The sequence below is a fragment of the Dermacentor albipictus genome, chromosome 7 (genome assembly GCF_038994185.2).
Source record: "Dermacentor albipictus isolate Rhodes 1998 colony chromosome 7, USDA_Dalb.pri_finalv2, whole genome shotgun sequence".
NCBI classification, from domain to species: domain Eukaryota; kingdom Metazoa; phylum Arthropoda; class Arachnida; order Ixodida; family Ixodidae; genus Dermacentor; species Dermacentor albipictus.
Window position 1 is genome coordinate 50,999,431 of NC_091827.1, and position 18,675 is coordinate 51,018,105.

At 45.9% G+C, this 18,675-nt stretch overlaps 1 protein-coding gene across 1 annotated transcript in view; it reads right to left on the bottom strand.

The window, feature by feature from the left end:
• Window positions 1–5,311: 5,311 nt before the first annotated feature.
• The window catches only part of PNPase (polyribonucleotide nucleotidyltransferase 1), a 55,092-nt gene continuing 41,728 nt past the window's right edge, over window positions 5,312–18,675 (bottom strand). Inside the window, exons 21-23 of the mRNA XM_065442217.1 lie at window positions 17,726–17,781; window positions 12,236–12,314; window positions 5,312–5,672 (exon numbers count right to left, since the gene is read on the bottom strand). Of these exons, the coding sequence (XP_065298289.1) occupies window positions 5,526–5,672; window positions 12,236–12,314; window positions 17,726–17,781 (282 nt within the window). The 3' untranslated portion in view covers window positions 5,312–5,525. The remainder of the gene's footprint in view (window positions 5,673–12,235; window positions 12,315–17,725; window positions 17,782–18,675) is intronic.

Below are 18,675 nucleotides of genomic sequence, written 5' to 3' on the forward strand. Positions count from 1 at the left end.
GCGGGCGCGCTGGACGGCCAGGATTTGGTCTTCAAAGACGGGACTTCGCAGGAGCCCGTCCCACTCTTCCGTGATGAACATCGGGCCCAACGACCTGCACTCCCAGAGGTAAGAAGGAAAAAGTGGAGAAAGAAAGGCAGGGAGGTTAACCAGTTTAGCTCAACCGGTTTGCTGCCCTACACATGGGAGCGAGATGGGGGGGGGGGGTGAAGGATGGGGAGAGAGAGAGCACATAGCGCAGCACACACATCGTCAGTTAGTCCGTCACTCTTGCGTGGTACGTGACATCACTGTCACAGCCGCTTGTTCAAGCCCGTCTCTTTCATCACCGAAGTAGTCCCTTCGTCGCCTTCAGCTGCGATGTCTTCTGTCGGCGATATGTGAAAATTGTTTCAACTGACAATGGTCTATTGTCAAGGTGCGCTAGAACAGACGCCAAGGACTGACTCTGAACATTGTATTCAGGACAGTCGCACAGGATGTGTTCCAGTGTCTCCTCGCAAAGACAGGCATTGCAGAGAGCGTTGTCGGCCATTCCAATGCGAAATCAGTAAGATTTCATGAATGCTATCTCTAGGCATAAGCGATAAAGCTGCACTCCAAGAGCATGTGAGACAAAGTAGCAGCCTCACCACAGGCCACGCAAGAACAATTCGGGTGAATCTCAGGATATATGCTGTTAAGGGACGCCGGATTTGGGTCGGGGTTAGTTTGCAAGAGACTGAGCGTGAACGCCTGCGGCCTGGTTAGCTTGGAATGAGGCGGCGGGAAAACCTTTCTCTCCAAATAAAATAATTCAGTAATTTCATTGTGCGCCATAGGAGCGTCTCTGCGGCCGGGGAGAGAGTCGCCCGATCCGAGGACAGCGCGGTCGGTAAAGTCAGGCACAGCCTCGTGGGCGTTCTCGTGCATGTTCTAAGGAACCCCCTCAACCGCCCCAACGTGGACAGAGAACCAAAGGATGGAGTGCATGGAGCTGTCGCCGTGTTTGGCACCTTTCAGAATTTGAACTACCTGCCAGGCTACCCGGCCTTTCTGAAATGCCCTGTCGGCCGCTTTCGAATCGCCATACACCCTTTCTCACCGACCGTCTTGCATGGCGAGTGCAATGGCCACTTGATCGGCCACCTCGGGGTCTGTCGTCCGGACCCGAGGCACAGTTGATGACTTTGCCCAGCGTGTCCACGACGGAAACCGCAAAAGCCTTGCCGTCTCGGTACGCGACGGCGCCCACGAAGCTTGCTTTGTCATTGTATATTTGCTTCAATATATTCGATGCTCTTGCGACGACCTGCGTTGTGAAAGGGATGAACGTTGCGGGGCAAAGGGGCGACGACGATCTGCTCTCCTATTTTTCTGGGAATTTGGGTGTTGTCAGCCAAGTTCTTGGTGGGGGCGAGTCCGATCTCCTCGAGTATACGCCTGCCGACCGGCGTGGTGGACAGCCGACTTAGCAGGGCCCGTTCCTGAGCCTCGGCTATCTCCTCCATGGTGTTGTGTATGCCGAGCCGGATGAGGTCATCGGTATGCGTTCTGACGTGCAACCCGAGGGCTCTCTTGACGAATTTTATAATGAGGGCATTAAGCTTGTCCCGCTCGGCTCTGAGCCAGTTGTGCATGCCACCGTGTAGGTTACGTGACACAGCACAAAGGTGGCAATGAGCCGAAGCAGGATGTCCTCCTTGAGGCCGCGATGTCTGTTCATTACACTTCGCACGTGTCGTAATCAGGCTTCTATGGCTTCGTGAAGGAAAGAGTTCGAGGGAACGACACGTGACAGTTTGAAACATTCGTAATAAAAAAAATTGCGGCCAAAACTTTCTTAAAGGGCCCCTCAACAGGCCCCGTAGCAAATTTTAGTTCCACAGTGAGAGTTCTTAGGTGCCCTCTAGGATAGTTCAGCCGCAATAATTTTTCAAATTCGTTAATTAATAGCCGAGATAGAAATATTTCAGTACCACGAACCCATGATTTCAGCAGGCGGGCTCCACTGTCCAACAAGACTTCTCTCTACTCGCCCCGTCTAGCCTCCGCAAGCGAAATTCATTCGCTGCGTGCTCCCATACCAGAGCTCGAGGATCGCGTGACGCATAAGTCACGGGATCCGCCTTCATTTTTTCCCCTCGCTTTCTTGCTGCGCGGTGCACTTCCGCTGACGGTGTTGCGCGCAAGCTGTTGTGCTTGTCTCGTTTCGCGCAGCGCACGATTTTGCGCGCTGTGCGGAGAACATCGAGTAGCTGCATAAGTCAGTGCTACAAGAACACTGAGGCAGACACAAGCGCATCACAGAGCATGATCAGCGCTGCTACACGGCAGAAAATGGCATAGTTTCGTTGTCTGTGCGCACGACTGAAGTACGCGAGAACAAGCAGACGAAACGGAAGTAAATCTTTCTTGCTGCAGTGCGAAGTAAAACAAAAACATGCAGACATTCGGTTCGTGCGTTTTATTATTTCTCTAAACTTTAATTCGTCTGTTGAAGTAACAGATTACACAAATAACATATGCTGCCTGGAATAATTCCCATTCACGTGTAACTATGAGCGACGCGTCTCAGCATATAGATACACGTAGGCGCACTTGCACATGTACGTTACCTCTCCAGCTGGGAGCATGGTGCCGGCAAGATGGCCAAATGGCGCTTGGCTTGAAATTTCAGCTTTCCGCGGCGCGTAGCGATTCCGCATAGCAGACACGATTGTTAGCGCCCACTGTATGCATGGCGCTTGTCAGCCCAATATGGCCCGACCTGGTGAGAGGCCCTTTAAAGGGACACTAAAGTGAAAAGTGATTTCTTCTGCATCAGTAAATCACCGTTCTACAACGCCAAAAACACCACTCTTACAACGATAAGACGTTTGGTAAGACAGAAAAAGCGCAAGAACGAAATGCGGGTGGCGACGCCTACTTGAGTTCCTGCACCTGGGGGCTGTGACGTCTTGGATTTTGATGGCTTCTTCTGGGGCCTACTAATTATATATAGCGGTACAGATTGACTACATTGTATTCTAAAGGAACCAAATATTAAACATGCCAAGTTTCGGGAACCTTTATTCAGCCAACGCGGCCCAAATGCGAAAACAAACTTTGGAATCCCTGACGTCACGCTGACGTACCGGCGCTGGCGTTTCGGCGCGAAATTCAAATACTGATACTTGCACCTTCATTTTCTCATCTAATATTCAAACTATTTTCTTGAAATGACTGCCTGCAGGTTTCTCAAACAATGCTTTATTAGTCTAAACTGATTTATTGTTTCCCTTTAGTGTCCCTTTAACGATCGTGATGCGAAAACGTTGAATTATGGCTTCTTTTGAATGTTTGCAAGCTGAACGTTCTTGCTTCTGTTCTTCCGTTAGAGTAGTGTTGCCTATCCCTGTCTGGTTTAATGCATGACGTAGAAGCGACACTCACCTCCTTTGGCCGGGGCACATATGCAGTCCTCACGAGAGCACGAGCCATTGTGAAGAGCGGCGAGGGACGCTCGGCGTCCGATCACTGCACCAATGAGCAGACACCTCTGCACCATGGATGCACGTGCCAGTGGCAGAGGAGCTCTGCTAGCGGGTGAACGGGGCGAAGCTTCGGACTTTGTTGCGGGTATGTGGCCTTCATGCCCATAGGACCCAGGACTCCCCAATTATTGTATGGTCACGTGACTCACCTCAAATGAACCTTTACTATACACAGTTATTAAATATTTAAGCATTTCTTTATATTGCTTTATTTATGTTTTAAGCCCCTGTGCAAAGAACAAGTGGTAGATGCACTGCTGCACGCACGTCTGCTTACGTGCAACTAAGTCCACCTGTATTTCTGCCAGTTCTGAGTTCCGCCGTACGCCGACGATGGACTGAAAAGCCTTAAGTCAGATCCGCGTGTGGAAGGCTCTGGAGCACAAGGCAAATAATCGTCCAAGCAATGGGAGAACTTGCTCAATTATTTTGTCATTGTTCAGTTCGGCACCCAACGAAACTGTGCTGTCAACATCTGCAAAGTCTTCGAATCTAACGGCGGCAGGAACCGGCACACTCCAGCCCAGCAGGTCATCAATGATGCCTGCACTTGAGCTCGTTGTGGTATGCGGAAGTTCAGCCTCTTCAGTTGCAGAGTCCGGCTCATCCGAACTGCGATTCAAGACTCATTTGGTGTCGGACTGCGAGGGCACCGTTGGTGCCATTTGATATGTCCTATCTATAACTTCACGGGAAAGATTTCTTGGAACCAGCAGAGCACTGTATGGAACGCAAACTTAACAAACAAGCACAGCATGGCAAAATGCGGTTAGCAAAGCAAACTAAACATATCGAATGGCGATAGCAGGACATACACGGGGGTGCTGGAAAAGAATGCAATGATAGCGATGTTGATGTGACCTCACAACTCAGGCAAAGCCTCCAAAATTGACACTTGCAGTTAAATCTCAGAGGCATAGAGCGGCAACTAAGGACAAGGCCTGAGACATTACCATTCAGCGTGTAATCTCTGACGCGTCTTGACATCTGATCGAGGTTACCAGAGGAGATAATGGCTGCAGTGTGAGTGTACGCTACAGCCACAGACGGAGTCCAGATAATTGAATTGTAGAGCTGGTGGCTGTCCGAAATATCGGTCGTTCTAACACATTAAGTCCATGGGGCCATTGGAGGTGCCGTTTAGCTGTCCGAAATACCGAGCATGTCTGGATTATCGGTGTCTGATTTATTGGTTGGCGACTGTACTGCCAGAATCGAATTGAATATAGAAAATTTTTCACACAGTTTTCTAATAATGAACAGCCATTTTCATATGAAACAATGTTCCCATCCTAATGTTAATAAAATCAGCAAGTTTCTGTCATTACATTGCACGTCATGAAGCATTCAAGCACTAATGAAGCATAGGGAATAAATAAGCAGTTTGTTTACATACACAAGACTCCTCAAAGAGAGTGAATGATTGCTGTAGGGCCAGCAAAGTCTGGCTCCTTAGGTGATGCAGCCTGCTCCACTACATAAGGTCTCATGTTTTGTGCTTATAGTACTATGCCTGCAGGAATAAGATATATTTTACTTTGCTCAAATTTTACATTTTCTTAGTTGACATTCTGTAATATTGAAAAACTGTTTGAAACGTACTCAAACTTGTGAATAACTACTATTTGAAGGGCACTGTTTGATTCATTATTTGGAAGTTTTGAATATTCGCATACCCATAATAAGTAAACCAGAAAATAAGCTGTCATTTTTCAACATTTTTGGTCACCTTGCAGTTACCCTACAGTTTATAATGTCCCATTCCTTTGAAAAAAAAATACAAGCCCTACAGAAAATTATGCGCATCAATTTTTATTTCCTATACAGTTTTCTTTTTTTTGTTATGACAGTGACTTATATACATCTATATATCAGAGGCTCTCACTTAGGATGCTGTGGAGACAATTTACACAGCTGTGGGCAGCTGCTGCTGCTGCACAGGGAGATGAGCAAAGCTGGCCATGAAGGAAGCACCGGCAATGTACGCTAGCTTCTGGCCGTCACGCAACCTCAGGACAGATTTCTTATGACGCTCGATGGAGGAGTTTGCAGAACCTTGCGTGACAGCCGCATCTTGCCGCTCACAGGATCGCGACCAAAGTACTTGACAGTGATCTCTTGGCCCTCTTCCAGACCCAGGACACTTGGATGGCTAACCTGGGGCGTGTTATGGAAGGATAAGAAATACAGATATAAGCGATAGAGTGAAATAAGAAGGACAAGTGAGATACTGTCCATGACGGTTTAGCAGTGGAGCAATGAAAGGATGAGTAAGAAAAAGAAACCAGATAGTTTGACTCTGAACTGTTTATTGATGTGCTGCCAGCCTCAAACAGTGGAGAGTCAAGAGACTTTCCTGTGCTTTGCTTAGACGTTTAGAATGTTATGCTGTTACACGAATGCAAGCAATAAACTAAGGATACAAAATATAAACACAAGCTTCTGGTAAGTTGGTGATACTTAATGATGCAACAGCAGTGCTTATTATGCCACGGAAGCCACAGGGACGAATAGATCTGTTTGTTGCATGCTGCATCTGTCCCTCTCACTTCTGTCACATCTTCAAGTAGAAATCTTGAGCTGTCAGCTTACAGGTTACAGCAGCAATTCTAACGTACATTTTGCTCTTGAATGAAGCTTTTCAAGGCGCCAATGGCAATTTGTAAACATTTATGGCACCCCCAAGATACCCCAGCACTTTCTCCAGTATGCTGTTCCCAACAAGCACTTTATTTTTACGAGTTTCGTTTTGATATACGCAGCAGTTTGCAAACACCAAATTCCTTAGTCCCCCAGCAAGCATTAAGAAGCTTAATTAGCACAAACTTGATAATTTTCTGCAGTGCCCCAAAGGCACATGCAAATTTAACATATATTCCAGCATGTACCTGTTCTCCTACCTACCTGCATCCTACCTATTCCTGCAAAGCTTAATCTCTAGATGCCTGATATAGTTCTGAAACAAAACTGCCAAACACCACATCGAGCTTAAAAGTACATTAACCTAACTTTGATAATTTCCTACAAATCACTTCATCCACATTTACCAATGGTTCCGTCAACAGATTTTTGTTGTCATTTGGAGTGAACATTCTCAGCTCCATATGTCACAATGGCGACTCCATTGCAAAAACAACATAAATTTTCACAAATTTAGGTAACTTACCATCTGGGGACTGCTCAGCAGATAACACATCTTAAATGGCTAGTTGGTTCATCATTACAGCAGAGAATTACTACACGAATGTAAATCATGGACATTACACAAGAAGACACATAGAACACAAATTTTTATTTTGGTGTTTTATGTACTAATATCATGATACAACCATAAGGCACGTCATAGAGAAGGACTTTGAATAAATTTCGACCACCTGGGGTTCTTTAACCCATTCAGTATCGCTGGCATATCGGTAAATTTCCACATTTCTGTCCCGCCATACCACTGACATACCTGTACGTTTTCCACTCTCTCCCCTTGCATACCAAGAGTGCCTTTTTCACTGACCATGTCATTTGTTTCCATTTTGCATTACCAAACCTACACCGTTGTGTTTATTTGATTATATCCAGGCAAAAGTGCAACACTGAGGGCGCATCACCTTTGAAAAACCTGACACTGAAAGATTTAATGTACACTTAGATGTACTGTATTTTCCCAGGTATACTTTACCTCTGAAGCTAACATGCACCCAATAGGGAATTCTACAAATAGCGTACCCAAGCAGCTTTGCATACACAAAATGCAAACTCCACTGTGTGCCCGCTGCAACATTTTGTGCTCTCCTTGCGCTCATTTGTAAGCATGGGCATTTGCATCCCCCAACTTCGAGTGCGTAAAATCTAGAACTACCATATTTTCACAGGTTTTAAGCAAGAAAATAAAAGTGCACATGAGTACACCATGCCCCTTATTTACAAAAGAGAAATATAATATGGGCCTTACGTTCATGGTCAGAAAAATGTACATTTACAGCAGAAAAAAATGTATAAGTGAGATTTCATAATGAAAGCAGTGCACGTCGTTGTGGTATCCGTAACTTCTGGTTTCGGTTTTGGGTCTTAATGGCCATTCGACAGGTTGTAATGGCGCAAAAGATGGTTTGGCAGATTTATCTGCTTGTTGGCACACAAAGCAGTTTCCCACAAGTTCCTCAACTTGCCTATCCATGTGAGGCCACCAGTAGATGCCTCTCAATCTGAGCTTGGTTTTAGTAATGCCTAAGTGACCTTCATGAGCAATAGACAGGAATGTCTGACGCAAGGAAGCAGGAGGAACGATACGTTCACCTCGGAGAAGCAGATTATCCATGTAGGACAATTCGTACTGTACAGCAGCATACGCCTGTAACTCTGGCGGAAGGTCCGCCGCAGTTCTCCATCCTTTTACTATTTTATCTTTTAATGCTTGGCACACTGGATCTGCCTGTGTGGCTGCTTGGAATTCCTCCTTTGTAATACAAGATGAAACTAAAGACACTATTTCCTCATCTAGTGCTGGTTCACATTCGGGAGGGACAGGTAGGCGTGACAATGCGTCCGCAATGACATTTTGGTCACCTTTACAGTACTGAATGGTGAAATTGTAATACAGCAATCTTGCATTCCACCTTGAAATTCTTAACGGTCGCTGTCCAGGACCCTTTGAAGATAGCAATGCGACTAGAGCTTGGTGATCAGTTTGTAAAGTGAACTGTCGACCCCACAAGTAAACATGCCAATGTTCACACGCAAACAGACATGCCAATGCTTCCCGTTCGCCTACGGAGTAACGTCGCTCTGCGGAAAATAACGTACGAGAAGCAAAAGCTACTGTAAAGAGCTCATTTCCGCATTTTTGCTGTAGGACAGCTCCTATGCCAACGTCACAAGCATCAACCGTCACAACAATAGGCAGATGCGGTTGAAACATGCGTACCACCACGCGTGATGCAAGTACCTCTTTAATAGCCTGAAAGCCGCATTCAGTATCCCAATCCTTGTCCTTGCCGTAGAAGTTTCCTTAGCGGTTCCACTACGTTGGCATACTGCGGGATAAATTTAGCATAATATCCCGTGAGGCCCAGAAATGAATGTAGAGCCTTTTTGTCCTTAGGCTGCGGTGCCTCCACGATTGCCTGAATTTTACTATCCATCAGCGAAATGCCGTTTGCAGAAATTTTATGTCCTAGGAAAGTTAATTCTGGGACACTGAATACACACTTGTGGTTAAGCTGCATGCCTGCATTACTTATCGTAGACAGGACTGTTTGTAAATTTCTGTCGTGGTCACGTTGAGTGTGACCCCATACAAGCACATCATCAAGGTAGCACAAGGTGCCTGGGCAGTCTTTCAAAACAGATGACATGATCTGATGGAAAGCGGATGGCGCAGATGCCAAACCGAAGCACACACGCTTGGAGCGGAAAAGACCGTCATGAGTTATAAAAGTAGTAAGCTCACGGCTTTTCTCGGATAATAAAACCTGGTGATACGCGGACTGCAAGTCCAACTTACTACAGACAGTAGCACCAGCGAGTCGATGCAACAGTTCGTCAGCCCTCGGTAGTGGAAAGGCGTCAATGATGATAGCCTTGTTGGGGTCTCGAAGATCGACGCAAAGTCGAATGGAATTGTCCTTCTTTCGAACGACGACGAGCGGAGAAATCCACTCGGACGCAGTGACTCGTTCGATGACATCAGCTGATTCCAGGCGTTGCAGCTCGGCGGAGACTTGCTCCCGGAGAACCAGAGGTAGAGGGCGCAGTTTCGCTGACACTGGCTGCACTGAAGGTCGGAGACGAACGTCGTGAACGAAGCCCTTGACAAGTCCCAATTGTCCCGAGAACAGATGGGCGAACTCTGTTGGAGCGTTGCGCGGAAGAGGCGGAGGCTGAACGCTTGGGTCAGCTGGAAGTCCTGATACTTTACATGTGAGCGAAGACCCTTGAATGTCAATGCCCAAAGCTTGAATAGCATCTAAGCCCAGAAGAGAAGTGCCTTGGTTCGTGACGTGAAATGTCACTACTGCAGTGATGTTGCGATACTTGACGAGCACGGAGAAACGTCCTGAATGCAGAATTTCTTGCTGCGAATAATTCTTGAGTCGAAGACTCGAAGGAGATAAAGGAAACACCTTGAAATGTTCTTCATATAGGGAGCTGTCATCAGTGACACTGTAGCTCCTGTGTCCACGAGCAACTCGAGTGTAGTATTCGCAATGAGAACTTCGGCGCGAATTGTTGCCGGACGGAAATTCGGTGCTTGAATTGTAAGCAAAAACGGGACTGTAGAGGTTGATTCTGTATCAGCGGTAACGGAAACAAGCTGCGTTCGAGCAGGAGGCTGTCGCTGCGTTCGGTTCCTCGAACGGCAAACCGAAGCTTAATGTCCCACTTTTCCGCACACACGGCAGGTAACGTGCTTTGCCAGACAGGCTGGATTGGATGCGATGTGGCGAGGTGAACCACATCGGTAACAATGGGGTGCGAGTTCTCCAGTGGCTTCGCAGAGGTCAGGCCAGACGTCACGTTGGCCAGCCGCTCGATGCGACTGCCCGCCACGCCGTTGATTGCCATCTTGAAGGCGCCGGGTCGAGGGAGGAGGGGGGCGGTGACCGCCATCTTGCGCGCCCGGGCGAGGAAGGAGATGGCTGGCGACGCCACCTTGGCGTTGCGTCGAGACGCACTGAATAGACGAGTTGCTGAAGACTTCAAGTTCCTTGTCAACTTGCTCCACGCTTCGTCCAATTTCCTCAGCTTTCTTGAGCGTGAGGGACGATCCTTCGTACAGTAGCCGTACTCGAACTCTTTTTGATGCGATGCCTTGGAGAATTTGGTCGCGAAGAGACTCGTCGTGCCAAGCGCCGAACGCACAAGCAGGCGCTAGCCTTTGTAGCGCGGTGACGAAGTCCTGGAAGGTTTCCCCAGGTAGTTGCTTCCTGTCCCGGAAGATAATGTGGTGCACCAGGGGATTTGAGCTTTCTTCGTAGTGCTGATCGAAGATGCGAAGAATGTCTTCGAACGTAGCGGCCGTCTGGTCCATTTGCGACGCGAGGTCATAGTATAGACGCTGCCCCTCGAAGCCTAAGCTGCTCAGTAAAATGGCCTTCTTCCTGTCATCTTGTAATGCTTCGCATCCGGTCGCCTGAAGAAACGTGCAAAAAGAACGTTTCCATGTGAGCCACGGTACCGAAGGAGTAGCGGGTAATGCAAGGAAAGGCGGCATGGGTGGTGCGAACGCCATGCTGGGCACGGAGAACAAAGGCGGGGGAGTTGCGGTGGACGACGCCGAAGTGGACGTAGCGTCTTGCATGCCTGAAGGAGGGGAGCAGCAGAAGTCGAAAGGCAAGGGGCCGTAAACGTAAAGTGAGCGGTTTACCTCGTCGCCAGTTTGTTGTAACTTCGACGGGGCGGCCGGACGGAAGGGTTACGGCATGAGGCCTACACAGCCGGGGCGCGCTGCGCCGCAAGATAAGAGCCGGACTGCTCCAGTCGGGGACCAGACAAGGAATGAATCTTTATTTCTGAGGAGGCAACTTACAGGAGGCACTTACAGCGTTTGGCGCTGAGTGGGGCCCTGATGTAAAGACCCAAAACCGAAACCAGAAGTTACGGATACCACAGTCGTCATCACCACTTGTGCTTCATGGGCCACAGATACCAAGTACCCAGTGGAGGTATTCTCCAGCCATCACTTCTAGGTACTACAATTCCTTTCACAAGACTGCATGACTCTGCATAAAACGTGTTGAAGTACACAGGCAACATTGTTCCCGGCACTGTGTGGAGATAGTGAACATGGCACAACGCTGGTGGAGCTGGTGGCCATATACGCAGATGCATCCGGTGCTGAGTACGTGAAATCTCACAAAAGTGATAGCATCTCCAAAAGTATTTGGTGGGGAGTGCTGTTCCAGGTCATAGTTAAGCACTAAATTGACCCACAGAAACCTCCACGAAAACATGCTCTGTCGCCAGTTTATGATAGCAATGACACTGCATTTTTGATGGTAGCCGGTTGCCAAGCCAGGGTCGGCAGGCTGTGGCCAATGCCAGCATTGCGGTTTCTGTTTCGCACTCAATAGTAACGCGCAGGCAATTTTCGGATCCGTTTTCTCGGAAAAAAAGGTGTGCGTTAGGTTTGGATAAATAGGGTAAGTAGTACATGAGCGTTTTCACATTTCAGCCTCATCAAAATGCGACTGCTGTGGATGGGAACCCAGCTGCAATGTGATGCTCAGCAATGTAACACCACAGAACCACCGCAGCGTGTGCTCGTTATGTTTTCTCAGCTCCTACACTCTGAAATGCGCAGGTCCCATATCGTTCCCATAAGGTCATGCGTATGAGCCTCCTGTTTGTTACACCTGCCCTTCTGGTTGTTACAACAAAAAAAAACAGCAACCGCACACTCAATGTGGCATTGTCTGTCGGCAACACACCTACACTGGCAGCTGCATGTTGTCATTGAAAACAGTTAATTTACAGAACTGCATTATTTTATTTCAATCTTTTCAACCTAACAAGTCATCAATAGTTTGCTGGTTCCTATTCTATTTGAAATAATGCTTCATCCGGGAGTAGCTTTTGCATCAACCGCAGTGCTGGCACAAGAATTACAGGCAGCTACATTTTTCGGATATGACACTTTTTTTGTGTGCAGTCTGCTACAAAATGCATTGATGAGGTTCTGCTATACGTGCGCAACATCATTTGCATATGAGGATGGGGGCACCGACCTTTCTCTGGTCGAGCTGAGAATTGTGAAGAAGCGTCGGAGTCATCGTTGGGTACAGCGTCACCATTACGCCCGACTCCCTGCAAGCAAGCAAGGATGAGCAGCTTTCAACCATTCGCTCATCTACACGACTTCGGAATATCATGCTGCAACTAAACATATGCTCGCTCATGTATATAGCAGCTTCTCCTTCTCTTAGTAAGAACGAGAGCAGTATGTTAATCCTTTACGGTCACAAGAATTTAAACAACTTGCTACAGTCAAGAGTTCCAGTCAGGAGCCATATTGCACATATTCAACCCCACAAAGGAAAAAGCTCTCAGGCAAACAAATGCAGGGTAAGCGATCTATATCAAAAACATGTTTTTTGTTTTCTCAGCCACTCAACAGCATGGGAGCACTGTGTGATAGCGCTTGAAGCACTGTCCTGGATGAATGCCAGGATTTGCACTACAGGTTTGGTGAGTCCTCGTCGTCACTTTCTTCTAAAGCGCTCGCATCTGAAGACGTTTGCTGACCATCTGAAGGTGGAATATCTTCACCTTCAGTACTAAAATAATCTTCTGACACACCAAACTCTCCCGAGTTTCGTCCATAAAGCTCATTTCAGAAAATGTTGCCATCTAGTCAATGCTTCGTGCACAAAATCATGCACAAAAATGCCTCCAAGTGCTGTTGAATAAGTGACGCACTAATGTGGAGACATTGCAAAATGCACTTCTAAGTTTTCGAAAGCTGGCACTACCAACCAATATAATTCGCAAATGCGAGCATACATGCCTGTTGGGCGCTTCCTGACATCTGACCAGAACTGATAACTTTGCATTGCAAAAAGGCCCGACACATGACTGCAAATGGCCAAGAGCTGCTTGAAGCTCATAACTGATTACATGGCATACCAAAAAAGTGAGCACATAATTTTTTATGCATTAGGCTGTTTCAGAGTGAAAAACTGCCAGAGAGGCCTCCTGTTTTGTATGGAAGAAAAAGATGTACTGAGGATACATGCCTGCACAAAAGTTTTTAGAAATATGAGTACGTAGTCGAAAGAGCAGAAATTCAGGCTAGTTGGTTATTTATGATTAGAGACCGGATTGTAGGCAAATGCCTATTTGTTTGCCCATACACTAGTGCCTCACCTGTTCGGTATATGAGCCCGAAGTATGTGTTAAGAAGTTGTTTACAAATGAGTTTATTGTGCCTATAAATGCTTATTTCAGTACATTGTGCCTCTATACGCCTATGTTTGCTTTTAACACTACAAAATGCTTTCTTGGGCACTGTTTTTGCTTCGAAGGCACATTCAGTTGCTTCTTTAAAAACCTGGCGGCATTCACACGCTGTTTCTAATGGCAACACCCCTGGCACTATGACCCAGCAAATAAGCGCTTGAGTTGCAGACGATAGTTTGAGGGCCTCTCACCAACTGCCTGCCACTGACCAGCAATGGCTGGGCAAAAGATCACCAAAAGTCAATTTCGTCAGTGAACACACAACTCCATGTTACACTACAGGTGTAAATTTGAGAGCAGAAGGCACAACAGTTTAAGAATGATGTAGAGCAGACTTTAGCTTGGAAAGACTGCTAACTGCATACTGCGCTGCCAGTCCGTTAGGCAGAAGCGTGCAAAGTTTGCTGAAAGTCATCTGCAGTTACGTGGTCCCCTCTTTTGATGCCTCCTCTTTCTTTTTTTTTCCTCCTCTTTCACTCGCCATGTGAACTCTGCAACAGACGAGCAATAAACTGCGACCCTTGCATCGCCTTCCCCTGCCCTGCTCATTATATTTGAATAAGTGCACGCAAGAAAGATACCCCCGTGCTCCAACGTGTGATGATAAAGGAAACACTCTGCTAAGAGTAAGGTCATGGCAATATACAAAAAAACGCTTGAGAGTTCTCGGGAACAGCTAGCGAGTCGTGACCCGGCTACTTCACCATACCACAACTTTGATGCGTCCCATGTGTGTCACTACAGCTGTCGAAAAAAGTATGTGCAAAGGTGCAGGCTCTTTTTGGAAGAGAAACATCAAATCTTCGCTGCTCAAAGAAATTTTGAAGATTCTTACAGGCAGACACTCAAGAATCATAAAGTGCGTGAAGTCGTCAAACACACAGAAATACAAAAACCCTCCATTCACCTCTGTTGATGTTCAGCGTGTTCAGCCAAGCAGAGGCAAAATCATTAACCCCGAAAGCTAGAGCTGATAATCGTGCGTTACTGTTCTTCTATAAAGTTTACAAAGGTACATAGACTACTCAACATTTCTTTTCATGCTGGAAAATTTGTCGACATTTCAAACCATCATGCACAAACTCTTCTCAATAAGCGTTCAGCAGCTTCCCTGGCGTATTAATTTTATGCTTTCTCCACTTGAGGCGCCATAGTGAGGAGGAAAGTTTGGCTAATAAATATATTATACCTGTTCATCTTGTTATAATAAATGCATTAAGCATTTTGGTTTCAGTATGTGGATTGACAAAAAGCGGCATCCCGTGCGCCCAGCAAAGCTCCGTGAAAATACAGCTTGCACAATGTGGTTGCTGCCTTTACGACTCCCTCATTTACCTTACTTTGAAAATTGGCCATGCATGCACGTGCAATACATAAAGCGGGTTGTCATTTGCAAAAAAAAACGTTTGTAGTGCCTACATAGGCCCATATTGTGCCTGAAATGGGGCATTAAGCGCCTATTTTAGGCACCTAAACCCTACGTTTTCAACGCCTATAAATCAGGCCTCTATTCATGATGAGCATGTAGAACGAAGAAAAAACATACCAGAGACATACATGGCATGTCCTTTTTGTACATTCATTCTTTCCCTTAGGCACTGTTATTAGATGAGCACATAAATCACAACAGGAAAAATGCAAAGTGCAGAAATTATAAGCACTACAAAGCTCATGATGGTACAGTTCAAACAACAGAGAGGAGCCCAACACTAGAGCCAAAAGAACAAATGCCTGTACATAATTCAAACACCAAGAACACCAAATTTCATGGAGGGTATTGTCATCACTGCCAATGTATGCCACAATCTTGCTACGACGGCACTGTTAAACGGTATTTTTCTCGTAAAATGCAACAATTAAAGGGCACATTCATCTAGCAACAGAAAGTAAATGGCCACAAAGAAATGAAACCCAATATGACGACTATGAAACAATGCTCTGTGTCGTTGCACAATGCCTTGTTTGCACAGTTCCAACCTGGAAGTACATTTCTAAATATTATTAAGCTCTCAGAGTAGTCTGGTGAGTATTTTACAAGTGGAATTTACTGGAGAAGCTCATATATTGTGCTAGGAAAATTAGCAATTATATTAGTATTAAATAAAGCCCTTGCAATGTTTGTTTGTTTGTTTATTTATTTATTGGCTGACCGACTGATTGAATGACAATCAATCGCAATGTGAGAATAAATACAGAATTCGTTTTTGAGCCACGATTACTTGTGATGCACAGAATTAAATACAGTGGATCCCCGTTCATACGTTTTTCACCGGACCGGGGGAAAAAACGTAACAGCTGCGAAAACGCAACAGTGAGGAAAGCTCCGAAAATAAAAGAAAAAATGCAGCTTCAACTATAGACAATTTATTTCCACAGAGTGCACTTAGGACTTCAAAAAGTCTATAATGGTGGCTTGCCGTTTCTTTCGCTCACTAGAAGTCGCCACACGTTTCTTAATAGCCTGGAACGCCGCATTGCTGTCAGCGTCGCTGTGAGGTGCGACGTACCTGCGGAGGAGGTCCAGAGCCGCGACGGCTTCTCCAAAGCTACGATTTGGCAAATCCCCGGCATCATGCGGCTCGTGCTCCTCGTCGTCACCGCGCCACGGCAATGGCAACGGACGAAGGAATATCAGCGGGAAATTTTGCCCTCTTTGGCGTAATCACGCCGACGTGCTAACAATTGTTTAGTATTGCTGCGAAGCGCGCGCGTCCGAGCAGCCTGGTTGCGCGCAGCACGGCGTGGGAGAAATGTAAACAAGAGAGGAGAGCTGGCCCGAGAGGCGCAGCAACGCCATGAGCAACGCCAACGTCCGGTTTCATTTTAGCTTCACAAAGAGTGACGTCAGGGCCTCTCCTGAGTTTCCTTCCTCCGTGAGTCGACACGTCCAACAACGATGCGGTGACCGTAATCACAGTGATGATGGAGCATTTTTCACGAATAGTCTCGAACTGGCCTGCGGCTTCTTGAAGCCAGTTTCATAGGCAAGCCCGGCCAAGCCCAGCCAAAACTTGTCAAAAGTCAAAATGGCGGTTGGAACGCATTGCCTCATTAGTAGGTGGCTAGAAGTAGCAACCATGTCATTAGCCCAGGCGGGTGTGGGGTGCTAAGTTGCGACGTACCATGCGGGAACGTTTTTACAGCTACTACGTAACAGCGGGGTTCCTTATACATTGTATCCTATGGAAGCTATGCCGTGACCGGATGAAAACGACATAGCAGCCAGGAAAACGCAGCAGTGAGGAACGTAACAGCGGGGTTCTACTGTATGACCTGTTGATATGAAACAAGTTCCTCTCTCACTGAACATTTAGTCTCAGTGGACAATTTTTAGCAAGGCACGTGCGTTGAGCCAGTACAACCTTTTGAAGGAAATCTGGGCAAACACTTTTCATATTGCTCAAGGGGGGGCAAAATACGCATTATTGCAGTCTGCACCAACTGGAATGCAGCCACGGCAGCTGGAAGTAGTACCTGCGACCTTGGCCTTGTGAACTTGTGACCGTGAATCTAGGTCCTCCTCAGACCCAGCGTCTACACTCATTGACATTGGCTTTCATCTTTCTTGTACATGCTAAAAGACAAACAATAAGTTTTCTGGCCCAACGGGAAGCTAGACGGATGCGGCACTATATGTCAAGTGTTTCAATCATTTTCCAGCCACTGGTTTTCGAAAAAATTGTTACTTTGAGACGTACTGCTGTAATCATCACCAACAACAAGAAATCAATGGGCAGTACATTTCAAATGCAAGCAGCTGACATGGCAATCTAGGATCGGCAACAAATCACCATGTGATGTTAAGCCTGTCTTTATGCGTTCAGGCACACAGAAGACACTCTTATCCTAACAAATTCAAGATAGAGATTCTTTGTCCATATACACAGAGCTGCTCCTGTGAGAATGTACCTTTCCACCTGATCAAGCAAGCAGTTATTCAGGTTCTTCAGCAACTAATTGCTAATAAGAATTAATTTGAGAATGTATTTTGTCAGTTGAATATTCCTGGGTCTGACGAGGATATCCTAGCCAAAACACTTATAAGCGAAAGGTTTTCTAAATATGCACTTTAAAGAACTGCACACAAAATGTCACCACAAATAAATATGAATAATTTTTCTCCAGCTTCTCCAGTCACTTCATATTTATAGGCACGGAATCTGGTAGACTTCAGACCAATTTAAGGTGTGAAAATTCCAATTAAAACTTCTATAACAGCAGTTACTCGCAATCAGTCTGTCAATGCCACAACCGCTCACCTGATCTCAACTATCTTGGCCGTGTACACCGCTCCAAACTCAAGAGTTGGCTCACGCTGATAAAGACGGAAATAAAAAGAGTGTTACAGACTGCGAAAAAAAGCAGAAATACAAAGAAAGCACACAAGCAAGCAGTAGTACCTACTGAATTTACCCAATTTCAGGATTAAAAAAGGAAAGCATAATTCGTTGCCCATACTGCCTACCAATTCCTAATAATGTCAATGTAAAATCAAATACAGTCCAACCTTATTCACGTCCATGTCCAACATGAAAATACCTTCAAATGATACGATATTTGTTATAAATATGCATTTATTACATGCTTGTATCATCAAGAAAAGTTTTAGATTTCTTCAGTTAATATATACAAAAAGGCATCATATCTGGAGGGGTGCAAATACCGAATAACAGGTTTTAAATCGAATACAGAAACGAATCAAGAAGAAGAAAGCCGAATTTTGAATCAAATATCACCAAATGTTTGACAAAATTTAATGCTTAAATTACAACTTCCCGGCAAGAAAATACAGTGCTGAACATGTGTGAGAATCTCCTAGCATGCATAACAAGAATTTTCCAAGCTATCGGTAACTTGGGTGCACAGAAATCAAGACATGTATACAGTACAGTCTACTACTCTTATTAAACGAAATGCGAAATTAGTATGCCAGCAGTGATTACCGCTCATTACCAGTATGTGAAAGTCTGGAAAATATCTATAGAATGTCTGTTGAATACAATCAAGTGCTTTTTTTTTCCTTCTGAGGCTAATGTTATAGTGTACTGAACACCAATGAGGTTCTGAGTTTAATCTCTTATTGCATAGAAAGTTTCCCTTTCCAGTTTTTTTCCAAGATACAGAACGGCTATCCCAATTTTGCAGCATATGGGTTACTGTTACGCCAATCTGTGTGACAGACACAAGGACTGCGCATCACGTGACTCGA